The sequence below is a fragment of the Pollicipes pollicipes genome, unplaced genomic scaffold (genome assembly GCF_011947565.3).
Source record: "Pollicipes pollicipes isolate AB1234 unplaced genomic scaffold, Ppol_2.1 Scaffold_4881;HRSCAF=5763_pilon_pilon_pilon, whole genome shotgun sequence".
Lineage (NCBI taxonomy): Eukaryota > Metazoa > Arthropoda > Thecostraca > Pollicipedomorpha > Pollicipedidae > Pollicipes > Pollicipes pollicipes.
In genome coordinates, this window is record NW_023596576.1 from 30,194,866 (window position 1) to 30,215,190 (window position 20,325).

Below are 20,325 nucleotides of genomic sequence, written 5' to 3' on the forward strand. Positions count from 1 at the left end.
TCTCGCCACAAGACGAACTTTCACTGCTATAGCCTCCACTTAGGTCACGTGGGCGCGGTCAGTCTGCAACTGCGGGCCTCACGGAGCGTGACGAATCCCACACGCTCTCCCTACCCTCCTCGAACTCCCGCACCCTCCTACACGCTCGTGTGGATAGACCATGGTCAGGTGTAGTCATCCCAGCAATCGTCATCACCCGTGATCTTTGAAAATAAATATATGATTATCGCTGAGAAAAGTAGTTGCTTGTGGCACTGCTCCCTTCCATTCATCATTGCTCGCTATGATCAATCATCAGAGAAACAAGGTGATGAGAGAAAACGACAAGCAAGCATGTTTAACGTTACGCTTATTTTGCTGGTAGTTTGTGGCAGTGAATTGAATTTCAGGTTACGAAATTCTTCTTGACATTGACCTTTGGACGCGACATAATGTAGCTTCCGGAGATTTAAAAAACATTGTTTGGCGTTCAGCTTATGACAGGTGCCGCTCACACAACACGCATATATATAGGTGCCAATGACGATTTTTTGCTCTGCAATGCTGCTTGCTTAGGTACTGTAATTGAGGACAGAGTTGACGAGTCCCTTAGTATTGTATTAGACCATGAAACATAGCACGATAAAAAGCACACGGAATGCAAAAATTATTGCCAAAATATGCGATGAAATAGCCTAAAACGTCTAGTGTAGTGTCTAGGTTGTGTGGAAGTGCTTGCTCTAAGACCTATTGCAACGTTGTGCGTGATCATCAATAGCACTTCCATATTCACCCAAAACCCGCGAATATAGACGCTCAGATCCTATCATTTCGGTCATAGTCCGCTACAAAATACATGTCCCGAAGGCCTTTATGTCCGGAAGTCGAATCAGACGAGTAGCACAGCTTTCTGAGTAGCACGCCCAGCTCTCTGAGGGTCGTCTATGAGCCGGCACCCTCGGTCGTGCCTTCGGGTGACTCTGCGTCATCCGATGTGTCGCCAGTTGTCGGAGAGGTGTCGGTTGTTTCCGAGCTGGGAGACGTCTCGCTGTTCTCATCCGGAGCTGATCCCTCACCACTGACATCCGCCTCACCAGCAGCGACGCCCTCCTCGGCAGCGGCGCCCTCCTCCGCAGCGGCGCCCTCCACTGCAGCGGCGCCCTCCTCTGCAGCAGCACCCTCCTCGACAGCCATTCTATCCTCAGCAGCGCCCCCCTCCTCTGCAGCGGCACCCTCCTCGGCAGCGGCCCCTTCCTCAGTAGTGGCGCCCTCCTCGGCAGTGGCACCCTCCTCAGCAGCGGCACCCTCCTCGGTAGCGTTGGCCTCCTCGGTAGCGGCCTCTTCCTCCGCAGTGGCGTCCTCATCGGCGGCGTCACCGTCCTCGACAGCGACACCCTCCTCGGCATTGGCGCTCTCCTCGGCAGCGGCACCTTCCTCAGCAGCGGCGCCCTCCTCGGCAGCGGTCCCCTCCTCGGCAGCAGCCCCCTCCTCGGCAGCGGTGCAGTTTTCAGCATCCTCGCCCTCTTCGGCAGTGCCTCTCTCTCCGGAAGTATCGGCCGTGGCGGCACCTTCGGCTGCCGCAGCTTCACCCTCAGCAGGAGTTGCGACTTCAGCCTCAGCAGGCGCTGTGACTCCGGGTACCGCCTCACCCTCAGCAGGCGCTGCACCTCCGGGTACCGCCTCACCCTCAGCAGGCGCTGCATCTCCGGGTACAGCCTCACCCTCAGCAGGCGCTGCACCTCCGGGTACCGTCTCACCCTCAGCAGGCGCTGCACCTCCGGGTACAGCCTCACCCTCAGCAGGCGCTGCACCTCCGGGTACCGCCTCACCCTCAGCAGGCGCTGCACCTCCGGGTACCGTCTCACCCTCAGCAGGCGCTGCACCGTCGGGTACCGTCTCACCCTCAGCAGGCGCTGCACCGTCGGCAGGAGCTTCACCTTCAGCGGGCGTTGCACCCTCTGCACTGGCACCATCAGAAGCAGTTCCACCTTCGGTGGCGGCTTCTTCTCCAGCAACGGTTTCGCCCTCAACATTGGCATCATCTCCCTCGTTCTCATCAGTAACCTCGTCATCTTCGCCTTCTCCGTCTTCGTCAGTTCCAGTGCTGTCCTCTGCCGGGTCCCCTGATTCGTCAACTTCTTGTTCTTCTTCTTCTTGTTCTTCCTGCATACGTCCCTTCTTTTTAGGCTTAGGAGGCTTCACCAGAATAATCTCCGCCAAGTCGTAGAGCTTTGGGACAGTCTGTGGAAAAAATGCAGGTACAATTGGTGATGCAGGCAGTCGGCTTCAGGCAACACACCATTCGAGAAGAGTGTATGAAAAATCCCGAGCATCACGGTCCTCTGCGCAAGATTCTCCGCGACCAGTCCCAAACACATGGCTTACTCCGCAAAAAACTGGGCAATATGAAACCATTCCAACACATCACGCTTGACGTGATTTCAGTGGACAAGCTGTCCCTTACCCCTTCTTCATACAGCAGCTTCACCAACGGCTCCTCATATTTTCCGAACTTTTTGGCAAGCTCTGCCATCTCCTTGGCCCGTTCCTCCTCCTCCAGCGAGTCGTCTTCCTCTGGCGAAAGGTCACGTGTGGTGCCTGCAAAGCTGATCGCCCTGGGTCAGATGTCACAGGCAAGACCACGGCAGGTTATATATCCTGCAGGCATGGACCCATGCCGGACGGTGCAGGCATGCCAACCAGACAGCGGGTGCGTATTCTGCGATTGATGTTGATTGAGATCTCCACACCACATGCGCATTTACGTTATGTTCCAAAACAGCTCCGTCCATGGTGTGTCTGAAGGTGTTAAGCTGTTAGAACAGCGCACGTGTGCACGGGACCGGGTCAAACCAGGAGCGCATGCTGATGAGCGGCGTCGATCGATATCAGGCGTCCGACAGACGATCACCACAGGGCCAGTGTGTACGGCCCCTCCAATACCACCTGTAACAACTGACCGGGCTAGCACGATACAAGTTGAGTGGTTATAAAAGGTCTTCGTTTTGTGTCCGGGCCGTCTTTGTGCTTAGGGTTTTGATGATTGGGTTTCCAACAGAATGGAACAATGACATATATCGCTAGTTTGTCGCTATTGGAACAGTTTTTACAATCAAAAATGTTTGCTCCCTGCGTCCTTGGAAACAGTATGGACCGACTTCTCTTCCAACATTGTTGAAGCTAGTGTTACATTTATTCTGTTCAGAAGGCGACTGTGGGACCCAAATACCGCTACACGTAGTCAAGCCGGCAACGTCGCCATAAATCGTGCACCTCATTGCTCGCTTCCGGGGTGCCCAGAGCACACAGCTCCCGAACACGTAATGCCTGGGGACTTCGTACCCGAGAATGTTTAGTCCGGATACGTAATCCTCGGGGACATGATACATGAGGTCACATTACCCGAGGGTGTGGTGGCCGAGAACGTGACAACTGGGTCCCTAATCTCCGCGGATGTGATGCATGAGGTCACAATACCCGAGAGTGTGGTGGCAGAGAACGTGACAACTGGGTCCCTAATCCCCGGAGACGTGACGCATCAGGTCACAATACCCGAGGGTGTGGTGGCCGAGAACGTGACAACCGGGTCCCTAATCCCCGGAGACGTGATGCATCAGGTCACAATACCCGAGAGTGTGGTGGCCGAGAACGTGACAACAGTGTCCATAATCCCCGGAGACGTGATGCATCAGGTCACAATACCCGAGGGTGTGGTGGCTGAGAACGTGACAACTGGGTCCCTAATCCCCGCGGATGTGATGCATCAGGTCACAATACCCGAGAGTGTGGTGGCCGAGAACGTGACAACTGGGTCCCTAATCCCCGGAGACGTGATGCATCAGGTCACAATACCCGAGGGTGTGGTGGCCGAGAACGTGACAACTGGGTCCCTAATCCCCGCGGATGTGATGCATGAGGTCACAATACCCGAGGGTGTGGTGGCCGAGAACGTGACAACTGGGTCCCTAATCCCCGCGGATGTGATGCATGAGGTCACAATACCCGAGGGTGTGGTGGCCGGGAGCGTGGCACCCGGATACGTAGTCCGCGGGGACGCGATACATGAGGTCGCGATACCCGAGGGTGTGGTGGCCGAGAACGTGACAACAGTGTCCATAATCCCCGGGGAAATGATACATGAAGTAACAACATCCGAGGGTGTGGTGACCGAGACGTGACAACCGAGCCTATAATCCGCGGGGACGTGATACATGAGGCCACGATACCCGAGGGTGTCGTGACCGAGAACGTGACAACCGGATGCGTCATCCCCGGGGACGTGATACATGAGGTCATGATACCCGAGGCGTCCTCCGGCACCATGTTCGGAGGCCGCTGCTCACCTGGACTCGTGGAACCTCTCGTTGGTGGTCAGCTCGGCCACGTCCAAGGACATCTCGTCCTCACTGTCCAGCTCTGAGCACGACACCGTCTTCCGGTGTTTGATGTTGTGCCGCTTGTTGAACTGCCTCTGCGGCGGGATGGATCACGTCACCCAGGCGACAGAACTGGCCGCCTGAAACCATTGCCGACGTAATAGGGCTTCCAGCCCACACTCAATGTTCGCGACATGACGGACCACGTGCCTCGAAAAGTGGATGCTTGAGAACGGAGGTTCACTCTACTGCGGGGGGTTTCTTACCCTTTGAACTTTTTCTAGTTCAGCTTTTGTCTTCTTGAATGATACCACAAAGGCTGACTCTGTCATGTCTGGAGGCTTTTCCATCTTCATATCTTCCACTAAGGTCTTTAACCGTTTGATCTCTTGTATCTGGAAAGAAACGAAGACAATTCAATGATTTATTTGGGCTATGGGAATGTGCGTCAAATTGCGTACAAACGATGGAATTTGTTTGAATGCGATATTTTCCGACAATGGTTTGCACACAGCTGCTTATGAAAAATATTCCACGTAGTAACACAAAAGATACTTTGGGTGCCCCAAAAGCACTTTTGTTCCAACTGATTCAGTGCGTAGCACTGCTGCGTTAAACTGGGTATTTGTGCGGTATCTGGCACGCATTTCGACTTTAAGGCAATTTATACCACGATGAATCCGTTCCTTACCCTTGAGCTGATAATGTCGTGTCGCACCTCGTGTCGTGTGTTATTTAGATATTGTCAAATCTGACCAGGTGCTGATAACTTATGTCACTCACTTGCATTGTCGTGCCGTAGATGCGCTGCTTGCTGAGCGCCTCACCTGGCGCTCCTCTGTCCTGGTCTGCAGACTGTTCTCCTGGTTCTCGTAGATGCGCTTCATCAGTGTCCGCATGTACTGTCGGTCGTTGAGGCGCAGCATGTCCGTACCCAGCAGCTGCTCCAGCCGGTTCCGCACGCGGGTGTTGAACGTCACTCTGTAGACGGACGCGGTGAGCAAAACGTGCGGGTCTCCTGCTGCGCTTAGCCAAAACGCACACCGGATTCTGAGTCCGACTCGACTTGGAATCATGACCGCAGTCCTTACAGTTTGGGGCTCGGACTCAAGTGGGTCGATTCATTTCGCTGATGAACCGGATTCGGACTCGGACTCGCCAACTTGAAAGGCGATGCGCGGGGATTCGGACTCACATTCATCAATTTCAGGAGCAGTGAACTCAGATTCGAAATCAGGCTCAGGCTTAAGCGAAGAAAATCAAATTCGCACTCAGGCCCAGCCTAACACTACAATAAACAAAGAATGAGCTCAGTCTAAGAGAGGCTCAAACAGAACTCGGCCCCCACATCATTGCAAAGTGTAAACAGCAGTTGTCTTATCTTAGCTCCAACTCAGACGCAAATTTGGCATAGAAGAGCCCCATCGGAATCGTGGAAATGCACAGAAACTAAGCAAGCTCAACCATCGAATCATTGGTTATTATATACATTTTTAAAGGAACGGCATGGCGCGAAGCAGGCCGCTTTCAGTGGCCGTGTTAAGACCATCTAACGATACTAGCCCAGTGCAGACTCTACAAGACAGCAGGCATGGTTAGGTTAAGTTGCCGGGAAGGTATAGGTTAGGTCATGCTGGCTTAGATTAAAGATCACAGTTTTCTGCCAATTTAGCATTGTCTATATCGCGAATGATCCAAATGAAAAAACATCGTCTGATATGGTTCGATAAAGGATTCATGGACTCGCACTCAGTGCCGAGGGGCTCCTATCTGGATTCACATAGCGTTCGAGCACTCGAACTCAGACTGCAATACATCTGATGATGGGCTGGGAGCTCGGACATAGATGCACTTTGTTAGACGTCAAATGTTAGTTAGACTAAGTTGCGGTGGACACGGCGGTAGGACAGCGGCCCTTCGCCTACCGAGCGGCCTGTCTACTAAACGGATTGCCTGTGGATGTGGGACGACTGGATCTGATAAGTTTGAAGCGTGCTGCTGAGTCATCCTTTTGTGCAATAGGACTGTCCGATACTGTTAGTGCAGGCATGCATTTGTGTGTGTTTTTATTCTTATCGCCTTCCATTGTTTTTTAGGTACAATTAGTCTCATTGACAGATGACACGTAATAGCCGTGTATTTATGTTCGTGCCTGCTGATGTCAAATGCATGCAATACACCAAGAGTCGGACTCAAATACAGATTTCACACCTTGGGATTGTATCTATGCGCGCAGAAAGATGGTCATAAATGCCAGCCTATCCTTGGTGGTGGCGTATTCTGGAGCAAGGATGGGCAGCCTCTCCCCATCATCATGAGTCACGCGGCGTGACGTGAAAAAAACGAGACACCAGTTGCGTTAAGTCCAGAGATTATGTTGCTACCGTGTACTGATGGCAAGTGCTGTGACGTGCGCGTACCTCTTAGATCATTTGATATGATGCGTATTTTAGGCTTTGATGTATAGCATGTTCGTCTTTTGGTGCATAACAATCCCCCTTCAGACGAAATGAATGCCACTATAATGCAGAGTTTGCCGTTTCTTTTGTATCTCGTGGCATTCAGGCTATGCCTTGAAAACATAAAAGCCCACAAAAGCATATAAGGCAGAATTTGATATCGCCGACGATGGGCTCACGACTGGTCTAAAAACGAAAGTTCGTACATAATTCCCTCGTTAAATATTAATTTATCCAAATCCCCGAAGACGTCACAACCATAACATGTTGGGCGCAGATGCTTTATGCCGGCATACACGCAAAACGGTCTGCTTTGTTCAAATTTTGCAGGACACGTCAAAATCGGCTGCGTGCTGGCAGGACCGACAAGCTTGATATTACAATGCATATTTCATTTCTATTATTAATCGTGGTGTTAAGCTCTACGCTGTTCGCAGCATAGCGATCATGACAATGATAATTTTGCAAAACAGTGGATATTCTGTGTCTAAACTTGGTTATTGATGGACGATGGATGAACTAAAACGGTGCGGTTTAAAATCCAGCAGTCACGTCGAACTATCAAATTCCTTTGCTTGACTAACATGCAGCGACGCCGTTGTTGGTAGCGCTGTTCGGACCGCAGTACAGTTTTAAGGGCGTGGTGATGAAAATCGGCGCCAGCATCCATATTGAACGGGCTCTGGCCCACTCAAACATTCCTGCTTATATCTGTGGATATGTATGTCATTACTGCTCCATGATTTTTTGCATCGGTGATCTTGATAAATTTTACCATCTTTTTTTGTCAGAAAACTTTTCAAACCTCACACTATGATGGCTTTGTTGAGTTCTCAGCATTGTAATTGAACGCCCCATAAGCACGAAGCGTATTTTTTGCGGTGCGGTACTTGCACCTCAGAGTTACAATCATTAATCAAACCGCATATTCTAGAAATCACGATACTCTGCAAGGAGTGCGATTAAGAATGACGGCTTTGGGATCATTATTTTCTCCGTGTTCTAGAACCTCGAGTGGCAAAACTGAGCAGGCCCGCACCCTTTAAGAGGTTCACATCAATTCCAGAACTGTGACTGATGCATCACTGCGCGATAAATAAAGCAAAACTGGAAATGACAGGAGGGCTTGTGGGGACCATGACATCCCCAATTTTAGAAAATTCTGAACATCAGCACTTTGGCAACGGATGGACAAACCAACCTCAAAATGGTTTTGGTACCGGCACTTTCCGAGACGCTCCTTTGCCTATGACTTTCACCACCGACAGCGCACATCTGAAAAAGATGGCCACGAGCCGGTGCAGCCCAGGCCGATCGCCTGACTTACTTCATCCGGCTGTCCTGCTCCTCAGCCTCCCACCAGTCCGGGTGGTCGGGAGTCAGCGGGCGCGTATGAGTCATGGTGAGTCGCGAGTCAGCCCGTACCACGCCCGATCAGGTCGCGGCCGCCGAGAGCTCTGACGCACTAACGGCCAGCCGGCTCCACCCATGGACGCGCGCGAGAGCCCCATTGATTCATCAATATTTAATCAATCCCAGTTGGTTGGATGGTCGCTGCTTGATCGTGACTGGAACCCAAACACGCCAGCTCACCGGCCTCATGAAGGCTGAGTGATCCGGTGTCTGATGGACGACGTTCGGGGTATTTTTAACCTACACTCAGGGCGTTCGCTCAGCGTGCATTAATGTCATGAGATGGTTTTTTCGATGTGTGAATTCAACCTTGAAAGAATGATTTCTGCTTTTTACAAACCTTGCCTCGAGCTCTCCATCGTTTACGATGCATTTATGAGTTATGCATAACATAACGGGTGCATATTAATGGGTAAATGCTCCCCCTCATTGGAGGCGAACGGCGCCGCCATCTGGCGCTTACATGGACGGCGCCACCGAGTGACACCGGAATGCGCGAGGGGATTAAAAACGCTGTTTTGACCGGGTTGTTGACAGAAGTACGCATAGAAAAAGTATGTATGACAATGGCTCATAAGATAAAGTACATGTGCTCAATGTTCGAAAAAGATGGGACGCAAGGTATAAAGACCGTAAGGGCAAAAGTTCACAATAGTTAAGCGCGCATGGATGAAGATTGTTTAGTAAAATATTTGTCAGAAAAGTTCATTTCTTACGCGTAAGAGTTGGTATGGAAAGGTCATAATCACTTGCTTGCTCCCAAATTTTAAACGTGAATGTTAGTCAAGAATAACGTTCGATTTACACAAAAACGTAATTAAACGATCGCATTTCGACGTCTGGCGTAAATACACAAAGTTTGTAAGAAAATGCTAGCCAGGGATGAAGTCAGTTCGACGGATGTCCGTTTGGAAACTTGGTATGCAGATGTGTACCGAGCGTTGGAATGCAGATGTCCATTATTGGTGTCATGTGCCGGATGAATGATCACTACGGGGTCCACCACATCCCGTCGACTAGGGAAGGGGAGGGGTGCTCAACAGTGACAGTCGCATAGGTCGAATCAGATATGATGACTGGCCTAGCTCGCCATGACATGAGTTTTACACCCTAGGGCGACCAGCAAATCAACTCGAATTAATTGCGGTTGTACAAGATGAATCAGGGGTGTAGCGGGCCGCGGGTTTAGCTTTTTTTGTTAAAAATGCTCACTGTAAACCAGCCATCGAGCTTGCTGTTCTCCCACAATATCCCTTACCCTGACGACATCCTTGTCGACGACTTCGCCTGACGCCCTTTAGCGCGTCACTGACGCCAGCTGACGGACGCGATGAGTCAGCTCGCTTGGAGAATGTGGCGGGCAGACACGTCAGATGGTGGCGACTAGCATACATACCCAGTATACCAATGCTTCTATAAGTATGTCGGACTCCAGAGAGAATGATGCACGAGCTCAGTCCTCTTTGATGCGTGCTCTTTCACTAGGACCCAGTTTGCAGCCGATCCAACACTTCCCGAGATGATCATTTTTGAACCGCGTGCCGGATGGAGCCCGAAATTACTCACTCGAATTCATACCCTAGATCATCCGCGGACACGAAATTTCAGCGACATTTGAAAGCTGTCGGTGCGCATATTGGTATCGTGGTGTTTGATCCATCCTGGAAAACTTTCCATAGCAGCAGCATCCGCCGTCCCGTAGTCAATTGTCTCTATCATGCACTGCCATAGGCTCAATGCTCATTATTCTCGGAAGGGGAAGTGCACCGACGGCCCCCTCATGCACCTTTACTGCTGCTCCCATACATCTGAGTAGGATATTTTTTGTGGAACCAACCTCATCCGCTTCGAACATATGCGCACGTGTAATTGCTTAAAGGGAATATCCCACAGTCGATGATATCGAAATAAGGATGAGATATGATGAAATAAACTGACGTATAATACTTATCAGTGAAAAAGGCTTCGCCAGATGACACAATTTTTCTGTTTAGTAAAAAAGCGATTCAATACGTCATTGTTGGATTACATCATTGCACCTTGCACGACATTGATTGAGAGCCCGTTGACGGCCATTATATCTGGAATTGTGCTCACCAACGCCATTTATGAACGCCAGGACAGTTTTATTTTACTTGGCCCCTATCGCTGCATGGCTAATAAAATGGCAAGATCTGAATGACGTTAATATGGCATAACGGATGTCCGGTTGACCTTGAAATAGTTCCCCGGACTGGTCTGCTCATCATCGTAAGCGTTTTGTTCAGAATCTAGAGGGGTTTAGGTCTTAAGGATAGGCTGTGAAATACGCCGAATGACCTTCCAGATGTCTATTTTAGTTAAAAACCCCGTACAACTGTGGAACACTTCTTTTAAGAACAATTGCGTGTGCGCTTAACGCACACGACCCTTTTCCATGCAAACTTTTGTCCTCGCAAACTTTTGACAAAATTAACATTCTTCATACGTTCCTTATACCATGCAAACATTTGCTTACGAAATTTTGCGAACGAATTCTTGTGTACGCACTTCTGTCACACGACCTTTGCTTTGCCTGACCACGATGTGCCTTACGCACATCTGTTCACAAACAGATGTGTATGTACTTTTTGCATGCGTTCTTTTTCCATACGTACTTTTGTGCTTAAACCGTTTTGTACATACGCACATGGCCTGTTCTACCGGCACGACATATCCCGGAAGTCGCAATGGAAGGGGGAGAGGGGCGTATGGAGAGCACAACAGTTTTTTTACTTGACATGTGCACGTGTGTTTGTCTCTCGGTCATATCCTAATCGGCCCCGTTGACTAGCTTCTGCTTGAATTATCAAAGCTTCTCCCCGCATATGTTTCGCTGCCATCTGAGTAAGTGATCGATCCCCAGTCGTCAATGGCTTTCATTTCAGCGATTAAAAGAACAACCTGCTAATGGTCTTAGCACCCAAGCACACACAACAGGAACATGCTTCTTCCTTTATTCAGCCATGTCTGAGGTTTCAATCACAAGATCGCTGCGACCGACCCAGACCTTGTCGTGAGCGTTCTGCTGCTCACGAAATCCTCTAACAACCTTGTTAATTCAAGTCATGAATGCAATCGGGCTTTGTAACCGATACCGAAAAACCCATTCAAAACACCGGTTTTATTTTTGGTCTTGGCAACACATGTGTAATACTTTTTGACGACGGACAACAAAGCTGCCGTAAATGATTCTGACTTCATTCCAAAAGCGTGACAGAAACAGTAAGTATCAAATCGTGCTTGTCGCAATTAACGAATAAAATCAACAAAACTGATAGATCTAGACGTATACGGGAAGGTCGGCTGGAACAATGCGGCCCGCTTTCGCAAATGAGGGATTCAATCCGGTGGCACCGGACGAGCTGTCCGCACAGCTCTGGTGGCACCGGACGAGCTGCCCGCACAGCTCTGGTGGCACCAGACGAGCTGCCTGCTGAGCTCTGGTGGCACCGAGCGAACTGCCTGCACAGCTCTGGTGGCATCGGACGAGCTGCCTGCATAGCTCTGGTGGCACCGGACGAGCTGCCTGCACAGCTCTGGTGGCACCGGACGAGCTGCCTGCTCAGCTCTGGTGGCACCGAGCGAGCTGCCTGCTCAGCTCTGGTGGTACCGGACGAGCTGCCTACACAGCTCTGGTGGCACCGAGCGAGCTGCCTGCACAGCTCTGGTGGCGCCGGGTGAGCTGCCTGCACAGCTCTGGTGGCACCGGACGAGCTGCCTGCATAGCTCTGGTAAAACCGAGCGAGCTGCCTGCACAGCTCTGGTGGCACCGAGCGAGCTGCCTGCTGAGCTCTGGTGGCACCGAGCGAGCTACCTGCACGGCTCTGGTGGCACCGAGCGAGCTGCCTGCCGAGATCTGGTGGCACTGAGCGAGCTACTTGCACGGCTCTAGTGGCACCGAGCGAGCTGCCTGCTGAGATCTGGTGGCACTGAGCGAGCTGCTTGCACAGCTCTGGTGGCACCGAGCGAGCTGCCTGCTGAGCTCTGGTGGCACCGAGCGAGCTGCCTGCACAGCCCTGGTGGCACCGAGCGAGCTGCCTGCACAGCTCTGGCACGACCTGCCGTGCAGCGGAGCAATGCGGCGCAGCATTTTCGCCAATGTTTGGCAGCTGTTACGCAAGCGAGCGTGCCGGGCCGTGTACCGTCGAAGAATTTTCTATCACGACATTCTTTACATCGCGACTTATGATAATGCGTAGGGGATGGGGGTTAACGACGCTTTGTTCACTTCTGGTGTGGAGTCGCGTGTTGGGGGAGGGGGGGGGGGGAGCGGTAACGATACCTTGTTCACTTCTGGTTTTGAGTCGCTGTGGGAAGGGGGGGGGGGGTTAACAACGTCTTTTTCACTTCTGGTTTGGAGTCGCTGTGGGCGGGGGGGGGGGAGATAGTAACGACGTCTTAATCACTTCTGGTTTGCAGTCGCGGCACCCACGTCGCCACCCCGCCGCCTCACGCGTTCCTTGGCATCGCCAGTTGTGTGTGATGTCGCTCGGATTTTTCTTTGTTCGCCGCACAACACCGCTCGGATTTTCATTTGCTCGCCGCACAACACCGCTCGAATTTTCATTTGCTCGCCGCACAACATCGCTCGGATTTTTCTTTGTTCGCTGCACAACACCGCTCGGATTTTCATTTGCTCGCCGCACAACACCGCTCGGATTTTCATTTGCTCGCCGTACAACACCGCTCGGATTTCTTAATCAGAGTCCTCCCACGCTCGCCTGACCACGCATAATTAAACTTCTTCATTTCCCCGGGGCGAGGGCTGCTCGGCGCAGTTAATCGCGCGGCGTGCCAGCCTCAAAAGACGAAGTTGACACGGCCGTCGCACGAGGACGCGCCTCGACCCGAGCCCGTGACGCCACAGACGGCCGCCCTTTGATCGGGCGGCGCCACTTAGCCGGCGGCGCGGTGACAGCGATGGGAGCGGCCCGGCGGTGCGGCGTGACACGCGACACCCGGCGCGCGTCACGGTGCGCCGCTCGTCACAGCAAGCCCTGCCGCCGGCAGCACGTGCCGCCCTGCTCCCGGTGACGCCCGCTCGCCAGCGGCCGCCGGCCAGATGGTAAGCCCAGCGTCCCGCGCGGCAGCCGCGGTACAGTGGCGCGCTGCAGTACGCCGTCAACGGCCTACTTTACATTAGGAATGTTGGCAGGTGTCGGGACCAGGTTGAGCCGGGGATATATTTGCTTACCTGCCATTAAAAATTGCACGCTGCAGCTGGAGGCAATTAGTTTCAGAAGGCTTTTGTAAACTTTTTTGTATAAGATAGTTGAAATGCCATCAACGTGTTTGCATGCTAATATGGCAACTTACTGGCTCTGGTGCAAACAAACTAGCGCATTTTCACCAGAGTATTGGGCAACTGCTCTGTCCATCTGCGTTCCGCCTTTTGGAGCCACAGACAAGGATGTCGGGCTGGTTAGACGCGGGCTGCATGCCACCTCTCGGAATGAAAGAAAGTAATATTTCACTGCAATCCCTTGAAAGCGGGGGTGCCACTTTGTATACTTTTGGGGGGCCTGAGCCCCACTCTCAATGCCGAGTTGAGTCCCTTCAATGCTTTTTGAGCCCTCCTTCCGATGCATGTGAGCAAAAAGGGAATATTGTAGCAATGAAATGCAGCAACTGCTGGTACACCAGGTGCCTAAACACATCACTAGCAATATCATCATCATTATCATCATCACATTCATCATGTTCACTATCACATCGGCTTCAAGTGGAAAGTAATGCTTCAGCATCCAAACAATTTTGGAACCAACCAATGTTTTACATTTTGATTTTGACACATGATGCAAATCAGAGTGGTCGAAATCCGGGGAAAACTCAAGATTTGTGAGCAAGTTAGGAAAATTTTGTGGACTCAGCCACAAAACCAATTTAAAAAGTGGCACCTCTGTTAGAGAGTATTGCGAGGGAACGTCATGTCATACTGGCGTGCCTTCGAGCAACCATACGTACCTTTCCTTGGGCACATTGATGATAACGCATCCCGACATGCGAGAGCAGGTGACGAAATTTGAAAGCGAAATGATCAGCATCTGGCCATTGTAAGGCGTGGGTTGTTGGACACGTGCTTCCCTGCAGGTGTATACAAATTGTGGAAGAAAAATTTCAGCAACCATACCTGCTTTGCCATCGCACACAGCTGAAAACGGCCTTACCTGCATGATTTGCGAGATGGGCTCGGCCGGCTCAAGACATTGGCGCACGACGCTGAAAACGGCGGCTCTCATTGCACCGATGCAACAATCATTTCTTTTTCAGCTTTTAGATAGATATGTCATGGGTTCTGCCGTCCAATGTGAGATAGCGCTGTGCCTATTGGGGTCAGATCGGCCACCTATCTGCCTTGTTTCAACGCAGGCCACTTCTTTGGCGTTTTCTTGCTTAGCTCCAAATTATAAAAACGTGTGCTGTGCAGCCAGGGCGTGTCCAACTTTACTATTGGATGGAAGCATAATCAAAATAATTCCTCAGTTAGTCGATGACCAAATGCAGAGAAAACGCTCTCTTTTTGTGTTCCCTGTCTGAGTATTATTGGACCCATTCTTCGTGTCCGCGCCCCTAGGACAGCAGCGAAGCGGTGTTTCACTACATGCACTCCTGTTATATATTAAGCATGCCAGATTGCTTCCCCGATCTATAATAATTTTCGACTTAATGGGCCAAATGTGTGTTGTGGCCACATTTCGTTGAGAGCAAGGCCAACTCACTACCTCAGCTGGGTTTAAGCTAACGGCAGCTAGGTCAACCATAAATGCCCCTCACCGTACCTGGTACCCGGGCGAAAATGTTTGCCACCACGAAAATAAGTGTTTATAATGGTGATGGTATAATGATGTACGAAGATGGATGAAAATAAGTGTTAACATAAATAAATGTGGTGTTTGAACAAACGCTGATCATCAATTATGAAGAACTTTACTCCCCAAAGAGGAAATGAAAATCGTGTACCACCGAACTTTACCAAGCCTTTGCCTTTCATCTTTGATTTTTTGTATATACATATATATATATATATATATATATATATATATATATGTGTGTGTGTGTGTGTGTGTGTGTGTGTGTGTGTGTGTGTGTGTGTGTGTGTGTGTGTGTGTCCCATAGCGATGTGGCCACCAATACAGAGCGTCCCAATGCCCATCGCAAATTTAAGCTCACGGTCTGTTACCTCCCATTGACTATCGCACAACCATGGCGTCTTATGAAGGTGGGAACGATCAGCGCGATGACACCAGCATCGATAAAGCACGTAACACCAAACAATAGGAACTGTTCGTGGAGGAGGCGAAGCAATAGGAGCGATTCGTTCCGGAGTCTCTACAGAGTGCATATAACATGCTCAAGTGCAATACGGTTCACGATTCTCACATGATTAACATGGCACAATTTGGGAGGGAATTATAGAGATTAGAGAACTCCGACCTCGGAAAGTAACTCCCGGGGAACCTATCTGACAACATGTTCATGTTTCGCACCTGCTAAAGGCATCCATAAACCACATATGAACATGGCACACATCAATCATTTCTTGAAGTCATTCGGACCAGTCACGTATCATTATGCACATACAACGTATAATTTTTGACCAACGAAAACGTTGAAAACCGCAGTCATAACCAGCATGTAAATCCTCACGCATCACTGAGCTAATAGTGTGTTCTGCCTTTCAAGTTTGATACGCATATGCGATACGCTTGCCTCTTAATGCGCTGCGATATACGACAGTGCGACCCCCGTGTTGTAATGTGCTACGAAGCGAAGCTGACAGGATCGCCCTGTTTTCCACGCCCATCAGCATCTGGCATTGCTGAAGCGGAATGAGGGATCGCACGAGTCCTTCTTCGCTTGCCACTGGTCTCCACGCGACGCTTCTTCGAGCCGACCTAGACCTCCGATCAAGATTCAAACATCCACATCTGTCAGAACACTAGCAGGTAACTGGCACACGATCGCGCAGTGCAGGCATGCGCGGGACTGCACAGGTGGCTGGCGTGCACTGCACAATTGTGCAGTACAGGTATGCGCTGGACTGTGCAGGTACCCGCACACATCATTCATCGCGTCTGGTTAGTCTGAGGCCCTCTGTTCTCCTCAGGTATGCGCAGGACTGTGCAGGTACCCGCACACATCATTCCTCGCGTCTGGTTAGTCTGAGACCCTCCGTTCTCCTGCTTATTGCCAAGGGGGCTGGTGTTTGGGTCTTCGGCATTTACCTGAAGCCCAGCAGATGGGGGGTACTGGTGATTGACGGATGCCGAGGGTCTGGCATTGCGCTGACCTGTGTAGCCCTATACCAAAAAGCAACTCTCGCAGCCATATGGGCTCAAAATGCGCTCAATGTGCATGTTTTGGAGCCGGCCCTGCTCCACTGAGTTCTTTCTATACTTAGGTGATGTACAGCGGTTTTGCTTACCACTTGTCAGCTGCTTATTGCGCCCGCTTATTTTCGTAGCGTAAAATGGCTGCCTGTTGGCCTTTGTGGCGCCTCATGACTCGTGTTTCGTTAGCTGCTCCCGTGTCGGTCCGTGTTAAATGCTGCTAACCAAACAGACCAGACAGATGCTCCCGTGTCGGTTAGTGTTAACTGCTGCTAACCAAACAGACCAGACGTCTAGGTATTTAATTTATGAAAAGAAAACACCACGCATTACTCCTCCCCACCGCCGCCGCAGAGCCTGAATAACGTCGCCGTGAACAGCCGTCTTTTAAGTCGAACCAGCCGCCAGTGGCGGCCATTGACAGAGCTGGGCCGGCGCTGAATGGCGACGATTGCCGTCCACGCACTAACGACTGGCCAACACGAGACGGCGTCGTCTGCCGGGCCGGCCGCCGGCCCCCTCGGTCCCCGCGGCCCGCCGCGGCCCGGCACCGGTCGGCACCGCCCATTCATCGCTCCGACAATACATCCCGACACACCAGCAATCTGCCACGGCAAATTGCCGCCTGACGATCACGAGACAGCACACCCGACGATGCGGCAAGATATACCGTTCCGGGGACACATGCGTCGCTCGCACGTCCATGTGGTGGCAGGCGCTTCTGGAAACGGTCTCGGGGAACAGTGGCGGAGTCCGTTATCTCCGCAGCGTTATCGTTCCCCTGTTGCGTACTTATTTGAGTTTAGGATGCGCGCGCTGGCGGATAACTCGCACAATGAAAAACTCTTAAGTTGCTGCGACTACAAATCAATAGATTACCAAGCATGAGCAACAATGTATAACATTTCGTTGTCTCTTAAAAGGCATTGACGTTTTAAATCGTAAGACGCAACTATTGTATGGGTCGCTGTGGTTTTCAAACATGCCCGTCATGTCCTGCGTGAAAGAAACGCTTCCGCATGAGTTCAGTGCGACAGGCAGATATTTGGGCGACTTTGGTGGTCCTTGGTCAATGACTCCTTGAATCATACCAGTAGACTCTGCGGGCACTGTCTTTTTGCGAAGTGGTGTGAGGTAGGTATCTGCGGCCATCACAGTAGTGTACAGCAGCGTGTTTCCTGAATTGGAATAGCTATTTCAAGAACACTTCGTTTGTTGTCAACACGTAGGTACTGTTTTGATAACTTCCCTGCTTGCAATTTTCCAGTAAGCTCTTTTTACTGAAAGTTTGGATCCTTTGTTCATTGCAAATGAATGCCGCAAAAGGTTTGCAGAATGATGTCGACTTTTTTGGTAACGTTTAGAAGCGGATCTCGAAACTCAACTGGTGACATTGACAATATATGCATCAATGCACGCGCTGCACCCGTCTCATGTGGTGTTTTCTGGAGACGCCTATTTTTATTTAAAATCAATGATTTGGGGAACATTTAGTAGCCTTGTCTGCAAAAGGAATGCAACATCGTTCAGTTTTTACATCAAAATCATGCTACTAGTAATTGTCAAGTATGGTAAGTCCTTTGCATCTTGGGCTCACTGAACTCATAAATTTTGTAACAACAACCGCTTTACACCAGGAGTAGTTCATCGATGTTCATGCAATAAATATTTAACATGACGACAGCCTATCTTCTTATGTATTACTATTTCTCCATTCATTATTCCACGCATTTCGTGGAATAATGAATGGAAAAAATGCGTGAAATAATGAAACAACGACGTGTTTTCCATGTGTATCTAAGTGACATCTTTCAAAAAACTGGCAGTCATTCGCCCCATTTGTGCTACACTTTTGCCTAAAGGTGAGGAGCGCCAGCAGGAGGGATCGAATCAGTCACACTTACGCTTATATTAACACTTCACTCCGAAAGTCACTTACTTGACCTCAGCAACTTCATCGATTTCTGTTCGCTTCATCTCCGAGTCTACGGGGGGACGGCTGTCTGAACCGGATTGGGCGTCTCTGCTTTTGGCACTGCACATTTTGAATTCTTGGTTTGTGTTTTACGTTTTGCTTACTGCTCAATTTGGCAATAAAAAGGTTAACTGCAGCGTTATGATTTTGAGTACGTAACCAACACAGTGATACAGTTAAGCCAAGCAATAAAGAAAACTAAAAAATATAACTGTTAATTTTGGCTGGCAATCGCGTGCCAGTAGGTACTTAAATTTAGAGGCAACCACACGTAACAGCGAATGTACGGAATGAATGTTAGGATGCGATGTTCGGAACGCACTTGAGAATTGGAAGCCTCGCTACATTATTTCCCACCATCCTCGGTTTTTGCTGAGCCTGAAAAGGGCTACACAATTTTCTCTCCATCTTGTTTTTAATGGAATGGTGGTTAAATCCTCGATGAACAGTCGTATTTTGTCTGGAAATCTGGGGGGCAAGCTGTTGCTTTTCATGTGATTATTATGAAATTCACGACATAGGTTTATGACTTAACTAATCGATGCATGGGTTAAACGTACAGACTATTATGTCAACTAATTTGAACTCTGTGATGTTCCTGTTGTATAAGCAATCGGCTGAAAGGTAAGAGACAAGATAGGTCGAGTAGCATGGGGTTCGCGATATGCACATGTTCATGGCGAGTAGCGCGTACCTTACGGGGACTGTGTAGGACGAATCGGATTTTCCTCGCATCCGTTTGACTTCCTCTCAACGCTTTCCATCGTGATTAAAATAGACTGATGGCGGCTTGAAGTTACGTCATTTGTGTGGCCATGGCCTTGCGCGTGTTTTCAACAGACACAACGACGCAAAGCCAGCTTTTCTTTTCGTTTGTGATCGTCGCAGCGCGCGGGGTAAGCATTTGGCGAGTGGTGCATTGGTGAAACATGTGCGTCACTAACCATCTGATATGCTGCTGGTGTAGACCTGGCTTATAAACGTAACCTTGAACGAAACAAGCATTCAAGTAAACAATGCTTCCCAAAGCCAAAGCACCTTTCAAACAGAGCCACTGTGCTAAACGCCATGGGGAATAAATCTATGCCCTAGTGCAACGTTTCGTTGAATTCGCGTGAGAATGGCCTTGATTTGTGTATATATTTCCCTAAGTAGGGAGTTTCAATCTCTCAAACCATTTCTTACCCAATTATTTTGGCAAATTGTTGTTCTGAGGGTGTCATATAACAAACATACTGAAAAAACAAATAGATAGGGATAATGTGGTGTTGATAGTTTCATAGTGGTGAGGAAAGAGTCTATTCAGACCTTTCCCGTCAAAACGGCTACTTCAGATCAAATCTTTAAGTTTTCCAGAAGAATCTAAGCTTTTCGTGAGGGACCCGTTTGATCTGTTTATGCGTGGAAAATGCAAAGAGGTGGGATGCTCCTTTTAATTCACATGAGCAGCATTGCGCGACATGCGTAACAAATGGGGTCGACTTTCATGTGACTATATTCCAAGCTATTCTGTTTTCATGATGCTATGTTTATAGCATGGGATATTGCTAATCTTTAATGAGCCCTTCCTCTTTATAACATACTTATTGAGAATACATTCGTGGCTCCTGCAGTAAGCGAATAACAGTTGGAGTGCCAATAAATAAATTTTAACAGTGAAAATCCACATTTGACCTTTTGACACTACCATTGGTAGACCCTAGGGGTCTCCTATTCGTCATTTCACATTTAGAGTACTTTATACATTTGTTCAACGGGTCCAATACATAGAC

The 20,325-nt window shown here is 49.8% G+C and overlaps 1 protein-coding gene across 2 annotated transcripts; it reads right to left on the reverse strand.

Moving 5' to 3' along the window:
* Positions 1-576: 576 nt before the first annotated feature.
* Positions 577-18,829, reverse strand: LOC119101040 (skin secretory protein xP2). 2 transcript variants are annotated; one of them, XM_037224288.1, is made up of 7 exons: positions 18,518-18,829; positions 5,183-5,336; positions 4,622-4,750; positions 4,323-4,450; positions 2,444-2,585; positions 1,863-2,220; positions 577-1,826 (listed from the first exon to the last, which is right to left on the reverse strand). In XM_037224288.1, the coding sequence occupies exons 1-7, from the start codon at positions 18,619-18,621 to the stop codon at positions 922-924; spliced, it is 1,920 nt and encodes a 639-aa protein (XP_037080183.1). In that variant the 5' UTR covers positions 18,622-18,829; the 3' UTR covers positions 577-921. The 2 variants fall into 2 exon arrangements, with proteins under 2 accessions (XP_037080183.1, XP_037080182.1); XM_037224287.1 differs by having other exon boundaries at positions 577-2,220.
* Between the last annotated feature and the right edge of the window lie 1,496 nt (positions 18,830-20,325).

What these genes read in the sequence shown, in the direction of transcription:
- LOC119101040 (XM_037224287.1), bottom strand. Translation starts at nt 18,621, where the DNA reads ATGTGCAGTGCCAAAAGCAGAGACGCCCAATCCGGTTCAGACAGCCGT. An exon ending in GATGAAGTTGCTGAGGTCAA is followed by an intron (nt 5,337 to 18,517) that starts GTAAGTGACTTT and finishes GTCCGTCTACAG; the next exon opens with AGTGACGTTCAACACCCGCG. An exon ending in AGCTGCTGTATGAAGAAGGG is followed by an intron (nt 2,221 to 2,443) that starts GTAAGGGACAGC and finishes TTTTTTCCACAG; the next exon opens with ACTGTCCCAAAGCTCTACGA.